The 16,012-nt window shown below is 44.3% G+C and overlaps 1 protein-coding gene across 2 annotated transcripts in view; it reads left to right on the top strand.

The window, feature by feature from the left end:
• Nucleotides 1-16,012, top strand: part of nfatc1 (nuclear factor of activated T cells 1) — a 36,837-nt gene that overhangs the window by 6,831 nt on the left and 13,994 nt on the right. For both annotated transcript variants that reach the window (XM_070985435.1, XM_070985434.1), the window contains exons 4-7: nt 1,248-1,450; nt 3,497-3,669; nt 5,435-5,575; nt 14,771-14,826. In XM_070985435.1, the coding sequence (XP_070841536.1) occupies nt 1,248-1,450; nt 3,497-3,669; nt 5,435-5,575; nt 14,771-14,826 (573 nt within the window). The remainder of the gene's footprint in view (nt 1-1,247; nt 1,451-3,496; nt 3,670-5,434; nt 5,576-14,770; nt 14,827-16,012) is intronic.

Raw genomic sequence — 16,012 nt, 5'->3', positions numbered from 1 at the left:
CACTGATTATTGGCTGCTTTTCAAGTGAAAAAAAAAAAATTCTCAATTTTAATGAAAAGAATGGGAAGATTTCAGCCTGTTCTGCACCCAGTTGTGATGCTTTGGCTGAAAAATTAAGGGCTTTATGAAAATCCATTAATTTAAAGCTAAAATACGGAACATGAAGTGTTATTTTCTATTAATGATATATGGCAGAATGCGCTAAAACACTAAAAGATGAAAGTATAGATATTTATGTTCACATTCGTGATTGATTTATGAGATTTACACTGTAGTCCAGCTGGAACGACGTGAAGCTGCTTCACAGACGCGACACAAATTGATCATTTCTGCTGCAGTTTGAATGAGGAAATCTGCAGTAATGGACTGCAGCCTTAAACTGTCAAACAACACTAAATATGTTCATAATCTATACATTTAATACATTATATTATTTAGTACAATCCTACATTGGGACCCCTGTCATTAACTGTGTTTCTTTCAGTTGTTTAGAAGTCAAAATGTCTAATATTCTGCTGTAATTCCTCCCCGTCACACTGTATGGGTAACATACATAACTCTTATGCAGTGTGTCAGTAGTAGCCGCTGTTCTCAGATTTCGGCCTGCAGCTTTGGGCTTCTTGCCTGCAGTTTGGGTGGTTGAGGTCATCCTGGCAGGAGGCGTCCTGTCAAGCAACACCTATGGAGGTCTGGGAGTACTTTGGAAGCTCTGGGTCGAGCCCACCCGCTACAGGGAGAAGCACTTCTTTGCTGTCTCCGACTCCATCGGCATCGTTTTACTGATAAAAATCAGAGCAGGGTCACTACTGAGAGGGTTTTTTTGGACCCTGATTGGCTGGGGTTTGGTGGGATTGATGTGACCTTGACTTTTCTGAAACACTAGCTTAGTCTTGTCACAAGGCGAACGCGGCGCTCACAAATCACAACGCTGCTCGCTGTAGGTGGTTTTACTGCTCTCTGGCAGCGGCTGCCCCTGAGATTCTGCTACTGTGGGATCAACATCTTGGCAGGCTTGACGTGAACTGATTGAGGAAGTGTATACAGGCCACTGGTAGTAAATTAAAGAAGATGAAAAGGGTGATTACAAGATCCTAAATGGGTACTTTGTTTGAAAACCATCATGCTGAGAGCCTGACCTCTGAAAGACCTGCATTTGTTTTAACAGCATGCACGTGGATGCTCTTTTTTTTTTTTTTTTGGGAAAGTACATGAAGGTTTAACCACAGCCATGTTCTTTCTCCTCGTAGCTCCACGGTTACATGGAGAGCGAGCCTCTGACCCTGCAGCTGTTCATTGGCACAGCCGATGACAGGCTGCTGAGGCCCCACGCCTTCTACCAGGTCCACCGCATCACGGGGAAGACGGTGTCCACCCCGAGCCACGAGGCCCTGCACAACAACACCAAAGTCCTGGAGATCCCACTGCTGCCAGAGAACAACATGCGGGCCCTGTGAGTACCAGGGGCTGTACCCATACAGTGACATTTGGAAAATCCAAGTAATTTAAGACCTGTCATGAACTCGAGTCTTGAATCATTCAAGAATCAACATGGACTTAAAACTTTGACTTTCAAATTCAAGATGTGTATGAAAAAATTAGTTAAATCTGGTTCAATAATGAACTTTCAGTCATATTCAAGACTCTCAGGGCAAGTCCAAGTCAAGTCTCAAATTATTCAAGACAAGTCTGAGTGTAGTCTTAAGTCACTTGAGACAAGTCCATGTCAAGTTGTGAAAGTCCTTATGGACAAAAGCCAGTCAAGTCAAAACTCTCTGTCAGTAAACTGCGAGTCAATAAGAAGTTTTTCATGTGTAAATACTGATCTGTAATCTGCCTTTCAAAGCTGTGTGCTTCAGTCCTAACCGAGTCAAAACTAAATCAAGTTAGACTTTCTAAACTTCCTTGAGTCTTGACTCTAACTTCCCAAAAATGACCTAAAAATAGCTCGATATAGTCAACATCTGACACCCAGCGAGCGCCATCTGCTCTGCAAACTGTTTTCTCATAAAAATTCAAATTTAAGGACTTAAACTCAGCTGAGGGACCCTTCCAGTCCTCTGCAGGGAGGGAGCGTTGTAACTGAAACTCTACCAAAACACGCAACATCGCCGCTTCTTAAGAAGCCGACAGTCTGGAGATACGAGGTTTTTCTCCTGATGCGTGCGTCCATGAGCGCGTGGGCCTTGTGTGTGTGTTTGGGTTGTGAAAGTGTTGCCCTCTGCACACATTTTATAAGCCTCAGGGATCAGATTACTGGGGAAGCTCTGGGCCGCTAACAGGGACGTGGGGTTTCTGTCTGAGCTGCAGGCAGTAGCAGCCTGCTAGCATCAGCACTTTCTCTGCGCTTTAATGGATGTAACACATAAGCTCCTCTTATACAACGACTTCACCTCAGGATATGGTTTCTGGTTTCTCATGGAGGACACGCCTCAGAGTACTTACAGTGCAGGCCAGAGATTTATGGGAGATTTATTCATTTTGACATGCACTGCAGTGTGACATACAGTAGATGTTTTATTATGTGGTATAGAATACAGGCGTTATTATAGCTCTGAAATAGATATGCTGATATGATGATTTAAGGGCACATATATTAAATGAAATCATTAATCAGCATTGTTTTTCGTCAGCTAATATAAAGCCACAAGTTGTGTTGGTCAACTTGGTATGGCTCCAATTAACTCTTAATAAATTCAGTGATGGCATTAAAGCGGTTACTGCGCCTCTTCTTGGTTCGTTGCTTTTGTTTCAAAACTGTTTCTCAGGCGCTGAACGGACGCCTCAGTCCGTGGTTCTGCGCTCGGCTTGTCTGCGTAGGCGGAGAGCTGAACAGCTGGGGTCCTTAGCATCAACACCTGATTAGTTCGCCAGCGAAGCAGACCCCGGTGTCTGGCGAGAAGAATGTTAGGGAGTGTTCAAAAGTGTGTAAAAGTTGACATTAACTAGGCTTTGAGGAATGCGGCATCAAGTAGCACGGCGATGGAAGTGCCAGAAACCGTTTGGAGAGGCTCGAGGTATTTAGGTATGAAAAAGTCAAGGCAGTGCAGCCAGAGAGGAGGAGGGCTTTTATTATGTGTCTGATGAAGACTTTGACACTGTGAAAAGAAATCATGACAGCATACTCTTGGTTGTAAGATTTGTGGAAGGGGAACTGTTTTTTAGGAAGCATCTCTTGTGGATCAAAACAAAGATGTAATGAAGGTTTGCAGCCATTTGTTCCTGCTGAATATGAAGGAGTGGGTGCGTTGAGGTGGAAAAGCTCTGTTGGGGGGGGGGGTTGTTAATCTTCTGTTGACATGACTGCAGCCTCCTTCAGGACCGTGTTGATGGAGCCCAGAGAAAAGATCACTTTTGATTTGGCTGCAGTGCTGCATAAGTCGCAGCCTGATTAACTGTGAGAGTACAAACTACATCCTCGGCACACATGATGGTTCGCCGTGTGGACAGACGGGCTTTGGCACAGCTCAAACTCTTCATCCCGTGTCTCCACAAACAGGATCGACTGCGCTGGGATCTTGAAGCTGCGGAACTCAGACATTGAGCTGAGGAAGGGGGAGACCGACATCGGACGCAAGAACACGCGTGTGCGGATGGTTTTCCGGGTTCACATCAACCAGGCCACAGGCAGAACGGTGTCTCTGCAGGCTGCATCCAACCCCATTGAGTGCTGTGAGTACATCTCGTATTAGTTTTTCAAGCCTGAACCCCCCCAGTCCCTTTATGTCTCTTAGACAGCACTTAAATGGTCAGATTATATATTGGTGAGTACAAACATTGTGGCCAGGACTCCTCTGAAGGCTCAGAGGATGTATTCTGCGGGTTTCAAGATGATTGATAGATAATCTTTACTTTTAGCCATGCTTGCTTCGGTACAGACATGCATGTTCCCCTTAGGATGAACCATCTTAACATCAGCCTGTTAGCATTGTCCTTGTGAACGTGTTAGCATTTAGCATCAAGCATCAGCCTCACTGTTAGCATGGCTGACTCTTTGTATTGATCAATGCTGGATAGCTTTACCACTTCAAGGCCTCTAATATTTACCTGAATCTTAATTTAATCTAAGGTTTAAGTTGGGAAACTACTCATGGGCACATGACACATGTGTCAAGAAGAGGCGGATCCATTTAAAAGGATCACAAGATGGAAAGCTTCAAAGCCACTAGATTAATCAGTTAGTCAAAAGGAAAAAATTATTTGATGATTGATTCACCCTTAAAGTTAATTATGGAGCAAAATGTCTAACAGTCACTGGTTCAGGCCTCTCAGATGAGACGATTTGCTGCTTTTCTCTGATTTTGGTCATTGTGAATTGAATATTTTGGATTTTTGGGGTTGCTTTTCTAACTAAACCAACAATTTGAAGACATCGCCCTGGACCGTGGGAAATGTGACCGCTTTCACCAGTTTGTAAACGTCAATAGACAAAACCATTAATTGATTAATCAGAGGATGAGCATTAGATTAACCGATAAAGATCAGTGCCACTGCGGAGCTGCTGCATGTGATCGAGCCACATTTCAATGTGACGGCATTCGTCTGTGTGAAAGCTCGATAAACCCCGCTGACTCCCTGCAGTGCACTGGAGTTGACCTTTCACTGGACCGGGATAAAGTTGAGCAGATCAACCACTTCATGTGGTTCTGGCAGTGAGAGATGCCATAGAGATTAAGTCTTATGAGGTAAATGAAAGACAGTAGTTAAACCATGATCTCAGCCCCTTGAAATAGACCATTGTTAGTTTCTGAACGACTGCCACAAAGCAATTGTTTTTGACCAAAATTCACTTTGTGTGTGAGTGAAGCAGAACGACAGACAGACGGAGGGAGAGAAACAGAGAAATGTGGGAAAGATTGATGGTTCCCGAAGACGGAGAATTAGAGTTTTATCAAAATCAGAAAGCGGGAGCATCGAATTACAAAAAGATGATCCTCATGTGAGAGCTCTTCAGGTTTTAGTGAACCTCTATTTTATGTATCCCAGTCAATCACAATGAAATTACAGACATCTTTCACAAGACAGGCCCGGCCAGGACATCAGCGTTGCATTTAGACAGAAAAGGTTTGCAAATATTTCACGGCAAGTAGTATATCATTTCAGAAAAGCTGAAAGCAAGCGAGGAATGAGAGGGCCAAGCCAAAAGGTGGGAGAGAGGAGTAAAAAAGACAGCAGAGGAGAGACTTCAACCGAATACTTCAGACAAAACATCCACTGTAATTTGAGGAAAACACAAATAAACACAAAACAGAGCCTCTTTCTACTTACTGGCAGCTTAATTCTAACATATAGAAGCGGAGGTTTACAGCTTTCAGCAGCTGCTCTGTGAGAGCTGTCTAGGTAGTGATTCAGCCTCAGTCTGGATGCTCAGGTCTGCATGGGGAGTGGGTGTGTATTAGCTGAACGATGAGGCCGGCTTCTCCTCTCCCTCCCACAGCCCAGAGATCGGCCCAGGAGCTGCCGCTGGTGGATAAGCAGAGCCTGGAGACGTGTCCCGCCCCCGGAGGGGAGAGGATGCTCCTCGACGGACACAACTTCCAGCACGACTCCAAGGTGGTGTTCGTGGAAAAGGCTCAAGGTAAAAAAGGAGGAGTTCTGGAGCGTCTCGGTGCAGCTGTGTGTGTGCGTGTGTGCGTGTGTGCGTGTGTGTGTGTGCGTGTGTGTGCGTCCCTCTCCGTTGTTGGAGAAACCCCAGGACTGCAGCCCTCCTCCCTCCCCCTCGCCCTCCCTCCTCTCCCCCCGCCGTCAAAATATCCTCCGTCCTGCCAGAGTGCCACATGTGGTGCACATTAATGCGCTGTATTTTTAACCCAGCAGATTTACATTTGCAGAAGTTTCCATTGCCTGTTCAGCAGAGGAATGGATCACAAATGCAGCATGTGCCGCGTGTGTGTGCGTGCATGCGTGTGTGTGGGTGGCTGTGCACGTGGTGTGGATGCATGCACTTTTGTGTGTGTGTGCCATGCCTCAGTATTTGTTTCTCTTTTTCTTACTTTAAGCCGAGCTGCTTTGGAGGGAGAGGGGACTGCTCCCAGATGTTGATACGAGGAGGTTTACAAACAGCAATTTCCTTGATTAGCTTCAGCAAAGCAACGTGAGGTACAGTTTGGGCCAAGGCTGAGCCGTGTAAACACATGTGATCCTATCAGTCTGTGACTCATTCAGAAAGAGGGAAGCCTTTCATTGTTCCACCTGTGAAAGGAAGAATTCAAGGCCGCCGGGCACACAGGCAGCCTCCCCTCCCTCCCCCCCGGCCCCGTACAATGGAGGAGTGAGATTGTTTATGAAAACAAGAAGTGATTGAATGAGCGCAGGCCTTGTTCTCGTCTTCCTGAGAGGGGGGCAAAGGCAGAGCTGCTTTGGAGACCATAATGTTGGATTTAACCTCACTTAATCTCTATAAACAGACGTGTCTGCTCATGAACGCAGAATCTGTCAGCAAGAGACAACAGTTTGGTATCGGAAGCATCGATTTCCATTTGTAGTCCGAATATCGTTGACCAATCACATTTGAGTGGGCTTTGGTAAACGAACTGTGTGGAGAGCAATTCAATGCAAAATCATGACAATTTACCTTTTTATTAGCTTTTTTTTAAAGTGCATTCATAATCAGATATCATATCTAGATCTTCTAGAGATTAGCCAAAATGTTGCTAATCGGACTGTAACCGAGCTGCTAGCTGCACAGAGGCTAATGTTTCAGGCGAAAGCTGACGGGTTCCATGAGTTAGCCAACAGGCAACGATGAAGCCCTCGTGAAATGAAATTAAATAATTAAATTACTTGGCAACGTCTGTTTTTTCTAAAACTTGGAGGCTAGCTCATTAGCTTAACTAGCTAGCTACATGTTTATCATAGAAGTTTGAACTTTGATCTTAATGCTAACTAATCTTTGGGATTAAGAATCATTTTGTGGCTTTTTCAGTTCAATTGTTGTTTTTGGTACTTTTACCAAAGTACTGTACTTTTACTCAAGTATTGTGCTCAAGTACAAATTCAAGGTACTTCACGTGAGCATTTCCAGTTTAGGCAACTTTATACTTCCACTGTACCACATCTGAGGCGAATATTGTCATTTTTACTCTATTACATTTGTAATACAGCTTTAGTTACTTTTAAACTACAGCTTTTCATACATTTCCTGTCCAATGAAAACCATTTATCTCCAGATTTGGAGATTTTGAATTAAAATTTGTCTTCTAAAAGCTAATATATGGTTTCTGGGATGCATCACTCTGCAACCCAGTTGCAGAATACATGAACAAAGTAAAATAGTTCCTTCAGTAATCTTGCTCTTCATTCCTCTTCGTGCCCAAGTTCTGATAATAATATAACTATAACTATAATAATCTTAATTTAAACTTCATACGCTGATGAAGACCCTTAGATGCTATGAAAGCTACAGATTCCCCTTTTCCAAGAATAAACTGTCACACAGCAGTGAGTTTGAAAAATGTAACTACAACTCCGGCGTAAAAGGAAGTGGACGCTTTGTGTTGTAGCAACGCAGAGAAACAAACGGTCAGATCTTCAGCTTCACACTCTTGTTCTGGTCAGCAGCTGCTCCGGTTCTGACCGAGCTCTGAATCCAACTGTCTTTAGGGCCATGTGCAGGCTCTGAACCGGTGTTGATGGGTGTGCTCCCTTGTTTTTGATGAGGGTTTCCCCGCGTCTGGCACCAGCGTTAGATTCCTGGGCAATCCTACCATGGAAACACCCTTAAGCCAGGCTTCCACAACACTGCCCTCCCTCTGCTTCCCTCCATCCTTCCACCTCTCTGTCCAAGCTGCCTCTGTGCCACCGGCTCTCAGTTCATTAGCTGCAAGCTGTGGGCTCCCTACGGATCATATGGGTCTTCTTTACAGCTGCTCTCTGTATAAATAGACGGGCAAATAGATTCAGGAGACATGTAGAGACACCAGTAATCTCTGGGGTGAAATGGCAGCACTGGTATAATAAGATAATGATGCTAAGAAATATGCAAAACTGCTCATTTGTATATTTAAAAAACTCGTATCTGCTGGCACATCCTGGCAGAGTCTGGAAGTTATATTATTGTTATTTAACTTGTGCCAAAGCACAGCTCTGAGAAACAGTTTAACGATCAAACTCACAAATCCAAAGTGGTGGATTTTGCTGCCATAAAGCGCTTAAGCGTCTAATTTTACCGGTGGACAATTTTCCTGCAAATTTTCCAATGAAGCACACTTACAAAATACAGTTTGCAAAGCTGCGGTAACAGAACATGTGCTCATTGAACATGATGTGTGTTTTCATGCATCCTCTGCTTACAAGGCATGTGTGTATGTGTGTGTGTCAGAGTTTCCCCTGTCATTATAGGCAGGACGGGTCACCCTGCCTTAAGAGGCTGCCAAACGAACTAAAAGTTTCATTTGTTTTGGTTTCTGTTTTAGTGTCCGATGGTTGAAATGATGTTTCCACTCTGCTGACAAATGAGATTCTGCTGTGTGTGTGTGTGTGTGTGTGTGTGTGTGTGTGTGTGTGTGTGTGTGTGTGTGTGTGTGTGTGTGTGTCTGTGTGTCTGTGTGTGAGAGAGAGCGAGAACGAGAGGGCTATGTTTTTATGTGCAGTTTCATATTCATGTTTTTAAGTCTGTTGTTGTTGCTAGCCATGACTCATGCTGAAGGAAATCCCTTGTTTCCCCCAGAGAGACGCACTCTGTCACCTGTTCCTCAGTCAGAGCACAACATCTGAAAACAGTAACTGCATGGCAGCTTTGCTCCATCACGCCCTCCTCGGCAGAAATAACCGAGATAGCATCGGTTCAGTTGTCACTCCTGGTTACAGCCAATCAGTCACAAGAGATTACTGTACGGCCTGAATGCTGCAGACATCGGCCTGTAATCTAAACCTGACTGGATCTCACCTTGCTTTCATTTGCCCCGGCCTGCCCTGAAGATGCTGTCTCTGATAAGTCACAGTCACTCCATTTGGAAAATTAGGCCTCGCTGTCCTTTATTCACCTCTGATTTTTTTTATTATTATTACGGTTCAGTGTCCTGCTGGAGGAGTTCTCCTGTGTAATTTATCGTCTGTTACTAAAGGCTGAAAGTGCCAAAATCCAAACAGAAATCAAAGACCGAGCGAAAGATTGAGCACAGGGTGGAAGCTGGAGAGAGAGGGAGTCCGCTTTTGTTTTCTTCAGAGCATTCGAATACAAATTGATGTTAAAAGCTCACACGCAGGCCAAGAACAGAGCAGCAGTGTGAATGAGAGAGAGGCCATTGCTGCAAAATGTCAGCTCAGAAAAACAGCCCTGCTCTCAGCTTCGTGACAACACCTTCATCAGATCATCTAATGGGCCGTTCAGCTGAAGAAGATTTTTCTGTTCATCTGAAATTTACAAAAATCACACATGGTTTTCATTGGACAGTGTGTGTTATGTTATGACACTATATTACTGTGTTATCTCAGAGCAAAACATATAATATGGTAAATACAGGCTTGTAGTGTGGGTTCAGTAGAGCATAAGAAGTAAATAAAACATCTTAAAGTAAACAAAACTAAACTGTAACTTAACTTTAAGGTCCGCTTACTCGCTTTAACTGCATCTCACAGTCTTCATCTGACTGAAGGAGCTAAACTAAAGCACCCTCTATCACATGCAAGTCATCAGATTTTGTGTATTACTTCTCAAAATGCTCTAAATTTAAATTAGTTTAAGTTTACATTTAAATGATTAAAAAGTCTCTTCAATAATTGATTCAATATTCCTTTATTAGTCCCACGAGGGGAAATTCCAAGAAGAATTAGTTAGAGTCTATCAGTTGCTAGGCAGATGTCAAAATTAAAGGGATACAGAGAACTTATCATTGGTTGAAACTAATAAACACATGATATCCACCACAGCAGAGGCAGGATTTGAAGGGGTTAGATAAATATTTTGTACCGGCACTCCTGACTTTTAAGTCAGGAAGTAGGAGAATTTATATCCTAGTGTTAGAAAAGTGATGGCCTTTCAGTCACCAGCCAATCAGAATCCAGCTCTGGCCAATACTTTATAACATGGCCATTATATAAAGCGTGTTATATGTCGTGAGTGGCTCCAGTTTTGCGTATTTCGTCTTCCTCTTTCTACTTTCTTTCACTGACTTTCTTTTCTCCTCCCTTTCAGTCGTTTTTAATAATGTGTGGTTTTCTGCTCAGTGTTTCCCCACCATGATTGATAATAGCTTAATCTGAGCAAGAGATCCTGAAGGAAATCCTTGCAGAGGAGAAACCCTCCAGTGAAAAGAGCGTTTTCACATCTGGCCTGTTGCACTGGACAGCTGCCCGGTCTGCTGCAGTCAGTATCGCTGCGAATAACCGATTTCCCTGATCCATCACACTCCTCAGCTTCGTGGTAGCTGTGTTACTGCTGTCTTCATCACCTGTCGGTCTTTAAGTGGGCCGATGAGCGCTTCAGACAGGTAGAGACCTGGACCAGCTTTCCATGCCTGACGTGTCTAATTGTTCTTGGCAAGTACAAGGGCCTGAAAATTGAACTGTGAGAGGATTATCATGCTGCAAGGCTGCCAGATGGTGTCTGGAGTTACCTGTAGAAAATTACAGATAACCATCCTGGTCTAAGCCCAGGAGAGCCGTGAGCAAGACGACGGCAGCGCGGCAGCCGGGGGAGTGATTTCTAACATGAACCCTGTGGTGGCTCAGTTAGCTTTGCTAGCTGTGAGCGGTGGTTTTGTTTTGAGGGAGGGGTGGCCAGTAGGCTTCGGTTTCATCGCATTCATAAAACAATGACTTTCACTCGAAGCCGCTCGGCGGTTTGGCTGCCTCTGACACTTCTGAGAACAATGGCTGTTTTCATAAACAAATCAATTACAGCCACATAAACAGCAGGGATTATGTTTTCATAAATTACAGCGTATGATTCATAAAACTCACAGGCCCGTTTCAGAAACTCCAGAGATTGATTTCTACATGAAAGCTCTGCCTCGCGTCTCAGATGACTTTGTGCAGCGACAGTCGCCGCCGTAGCTGCGAGTCACGCTGCTGAAGAGCGGTTGTCAAGCATGTCCTCCTCCTCTGCTGCCATTTATCAGCCACCCCTTCCACACCGCAGCGGCTTGCGTGCAACCTCCGAAATCCACGTGCTTTTTGGGCAGCAGGAAGGAAGAAGTTTCAGTCATCAGTGCGAGGACAAGGGAACTCTTTCAGCGTTCCACATGGGCCTGGGCAGAGCATGTGTTTATATTTACTGTACGTTATGAGGGCTTGGGCACATGCCACCATGCTGTTTCACTCTGGGCACCAAAGTTTCACTCCACCCAGCTCCAATTAAGGAGCACAAGGAGCTGTTTGATTCCCTCTCTAAACCCAACATGACAAATAACTGTATTGTATATTGTTTGATCCCCCTCGGCTGCCATGACTCTGTACAGCACACCGCCGCTGCGCCGTCGACTGCTCTGTGTTATGTCTCCTCTGAGAAAGTAATGATTTGTATAGACCATTGCTAACGAAATGTGAATTCTAAGACTTCTGCGAGGCTGGGACGCAGCCAAGGCGAGCGAAGCCTGGGCGTTGTGAGAGCTGGAGAGGGGTACTGGGTTTATATGGTCGGGGTGGTTTTGGGGAGAGGTTTTAGGCTGAGTTGTTTAACTTAGATAATATTGGATATTATCCAGCACAGTGGGCCAGGGAGTTAGAAACCATATTGTGCTCGTTGAAATTTGGTAGGAGGGGAATTGGAGAGTAAGTGCTGCTGAAGTCTTTCATTGGATCGGTGCAGGCGTTGTGCAGATGTTGCCCTATAACTCTGGAACATTCTGTGGTTATCAATTACATTCTGTGGTTATCAATTATCCGGTACACTCTTTTCAAACAAAGGCATCCCACGCATTCAACTTTTCAAAGCTCTTATTTTTTCGGCTCTTGAGAAGTTTCCTGGCAAAAGGTGGCCGGGCACCGAAGACAAAGTGCTAAATTTAATTTTTCTATCTCTGCACTGATTTGAAAGATGATGTGAGTCAGATTGAGATTGAGAGAGAGAGAGAGAGAGAGAGAGAGAGAGAGAGAGAGAGAGAGAGAGAGAGAGAGAGAGAGAGAGAGAGAGAGAGAGAGAGAGAGAGAGAGAGAGAGAGAGAGAGAGAGAGAGAGAGAGAGAGAGAGAGAGAGAGAGAGAGAGAGAGAGAGAGAGAGAGAGAGAGAAGCAGACGGGGAGACGCAGAGAGAGACGAAGAGGGAGATCTGAAAAACATGTTTACCTCCCACGGATCGACATCGGCTGTGAAGGCTTCCCTTCTGGAGAGGTTCCCGACGTGGAGAGAGGCAGCGAGAGACAGAGCAGGAGAAACAGGGAAAGAAAAGACGGAGACGCGCTGGCAGAGTGAAGTTTAGTCAAACAAACACGTCTTAAAGACAGAATCAGTTTCATGGAGGAAGAGGTCATCTCAGCACTGGAGCTGAAACTGAGTGGGTGAGGTTAAAGTTCGAACACTCATGATAAGATGTTTGAGAACAAGATTCAATAAATCATCATACTGATTTAAAACCTGTAGAATATGCCTTTACAACATAAAACTAAAATATCCACTGGACACTGTGTGCGAGCAGAGATCCTGTACAACTTCCTGTATGACAGACTGTTTTCATTTCTATTGTTTACACGTCGGCTTCCTCGCAACATGGTTTGCAAATGTTGTATTTGATTCAGGGGAACACACACTGGTGTGTTTTCTCGTTCGCCAGATGTCTGCACCTTGCTTCGCACCAGTCACGATCGTTAACACGGCACCAGAAAATGCAGTGCTTTTGTTATTGTGAGGTTTTAGGCTGCAGGTTCTAAGCTCATCTGTCACCAGGCGTCCACGGTTACATGTCTCAGGAAGACGAGGGGAAATGGTCTCAACTATTAGCCTTTGTCTCTCCTCACTAACTTCATTTAAAGACGTCGTTTTATGCTCATTGTCAGGTTCATATGTTTATTTTGAGTGTCTACTAGTTTTACATACTTTAATGTTCAAAAAACACATTATTTCTCACATACTGTACGTTGCTGTCTGAGTCACTAATTTTAGCTCCTGTCTCTTTAAGGCCCGCCTCCCGAAAAGCCCAGGCTTCTCTGATTGGTCAGCTCCCACAGGCCTAAGAAGGCAGTTTTAGCTTAGCTTTTAGCTGCATAAACAGAAACACACTTGATTGTCCCTCAACTGTCCAAAATCACCCCAGAGCGTAGGAGCAGACACTAGCTACTAGCCGAGCAACATGCTAACACCGAGGTCAACAGGCTAGCCTACAAAATAAACAGCAAAACAATAGAAAACATGGCAAAACTTACAGCTTCCAAGTTGGCATGGCAGCAGTTATTATGGATAATGTGTGTAAATAATCTGAAGCAGGTTTGAATGAGGGACATTATGATCTGAAGCCTCTGTCTCCAGGTGCTATTTGAAATGCTCAGACAGAGAGGTCTGCAGAAAACCTTGCCAGACAATTAGGATGTTAAAACCATAACTGTGTCCCAGCTCCAAAGACTAATTACCAGCAGGTGCACTGGACAAGTGACCCAAAGAAGTGCACTCAGAAACGTCAGCATGTGTTTTTAAAGCTGAGTGGTCATGAGTTTGAAAAGTTTTGAGTTTGTCATTCCCGTTTTGGTTATTGGTGCATTGACAGTTCTCTGTTTGTTTTACCTTTGGGAGTAAAGGGTCCCTCTCTTTTAGCGGATGCATCTGATATTAAAGAGCAGCAGCTAAAGCTCAGATCCACCAGAGAAAGCAAAGGGAGAGTGCGATCGGAGCAGAGGTAAACAGGTTTCCAGTGTCTTCCCAGACATAATAGAAGCTGTCAGTGCCAAGCTGCACCTCCTCCATCTCTGCCACCTCACAACTCCTAGTGCTACCCCATCCATCTGCACCGCGCCGTCTGCTCAATTCAAACCCTCCACTTATCAAACTGCAGACGGCCTGTTGAGCAACACGGCGCATATCTCACTTCATTTTCTTCAAGAAAGATTGGCCACAGCTGACCTTTTTTCTTTAAGCGGCAGTTTCCTTTCCACGTAAAGTCGTTTTCACAGTCATTCTGTGTCTTTTTAGGGCCTTGTTAATGAGTCAGGGGTCTAAAGAAACTGCAAATGTTTCCCTCTGTGCCTAATAAGTTGTTAAAATTATAGTTTTACTCACATTTCACTGGGCAGAGTGACAAATCAAACTTGCCCGTGTTTTCCGACAGCTCACATGATGCCCCGTTTTATTGGCTGATGGGAAAACCTCTTTATTGTGGCGACGCATTACCAGAAAAAGAGCAAATACCAATACCATTTAACCATCGTTATATGGGGATAACAGAAGGATTCCTATGAGAACACAAGAAATCAGAAGTTTGAGAGCTGAGGCGAGTTGTCAGTTTCCAGTCGTTGCGTATTAACGAGCCGACCAGCTGCTCGAGCATGTTGGGATTCCACACAGCGATGAAGTCAAGGTTTCTCTCAACCACCAAAGATGTCGCTCATCTCTTTGGTATGACTGTTTTTTTGTTTTTTTAGGATTGGATCAGATTTCTCTCCCTCTGTCGTCTCTTTCTGTCTCAGGTTTGTTAACTGAGGATATGAGCTCATGAGCGGCGGGTCAGACGGTCTGACGTGTGCGATACCCTCGGCTCTCTGAAGCTGTTTTATATATCACTGATGTAACAGATGATAATAGCAAAGCTCATTCCATTTCTTCATTTCTGTTGGGAGCCAAGTAGGTGGGTTATTTTCCGATCTGTCATTAAAAAAAACTCCTTTTTTCTCTTTTCCCGTTTCTTTCAGATGGCCACCACCTCTGGGAGACCGAGGCCAAGGTTGATAGAGACGCCTCAAAGTCTGTAAGTGATACACGTGACGCTGTTATCTGTGACCAATGCAGCCTGATTTAGGATTAAAGCTCTGAGGATGAAGCAGCTGCTCTAAACCTCAAACTAAGTGGCAAAACATTTTCTGTTGAGCCTGTTGAATTCAGCATCACAAATCTGGATTTTCACTACTTTAAAGGGCCTGCTCGCCATACATGCAAAACTAGACACTCATATCTGTAATGGTAGCCAAATGAGCAGATATATTTGGGTTTTATTTGCCCTAATGTTGAGATATCCATCCACGAATATTCTGCTTTCACCCCAGTAAGCATCAGTGTTTTATGGTGTGAGCACAAACAAAATTCCAGTTACATCTCAAACTCATAACATGCAAAAAGGGACCACCTGCATGGCTGGACACCACTGGAAATGTAAATGTGCAGATGTTAGCTAAAGCGCTACTTGTGCACCTGAAGTAATAGTCAAATACTGGAGGATTACAGCCGCACTTCAAAGCTATGATAGAAAAATTGGTGTTTTTTGAGGGTGTTTTTGTGTAAAGTTACTTTAAAGGAGTAGTTCCTAACTTTGGGAAATACCCTTATTCACTTTCTTGCCAAGAGTTGCTGTGCGGTAATGTGAGCAGCTATCTGAAGTTAGCTTAGCTTAGCATAAAGACTGGAAACAGCTAGCCTGGCTCTGTCCGAACATAGCACAATCTCCCTACCAGCTGCTCTAAAGTTAATCAGTTTATATATTATTATATCTTGTTTTATCCCTATGCAAACTGAATTTATAAATATCACATTGCAGTTTTATTTGTCTGCTCCAGACAGAGCCAGGCTAGCTGTTTCCCCCTGTTTCCAGTCTTTGTGCTAAGCTAGGCTAATCAGACGATGGCTTCCCAAAATGTTGAACCATTCCTTTAACGCACAGTTAAAATGGACATGGGATACACACACACGCACACACACACGCACACGCACACACACACGCACACACACCACACATAGTGGTCCACACAAGCAAGGGAAACTAGTGCAGAGTATGAGTGCAGATTTTCGGGGGGGGGGGGGTAACAGCAGTGTTGTGTTTGAAATGTGTGGAAAAGGTTTTCAAAAGTTCAGCCTTCAACCTGTGGGAGTTCGTGCTTGGCAGTGTGTCCTGTCTTGGCCTGTGACAGAGAAAGAGAGAGAGAGCGATGCAGTGGTGGGAG

This window comes from Chaetodon trifascialis, chromosome 17 (genome assembly GCF_039877785.1).
Source record: "Chaetodon trifascialis isolate fChaTrf1 chromosome 17, fChaTrf1.hap1, whole genome shotgun sequence".
Lineage (NCBI taxonomy): Eukaryota > Metazoa > Chordata > Actinopteri > Chaetodontiformes > Chaetodontidae > Chaetodon > Chaetodon trifascialis.
The sequence above is the reverse complement of the archived record's forward strand: the minus strand, read 5'-3'. Positions and strand labels throughout refer to the sequence as shown.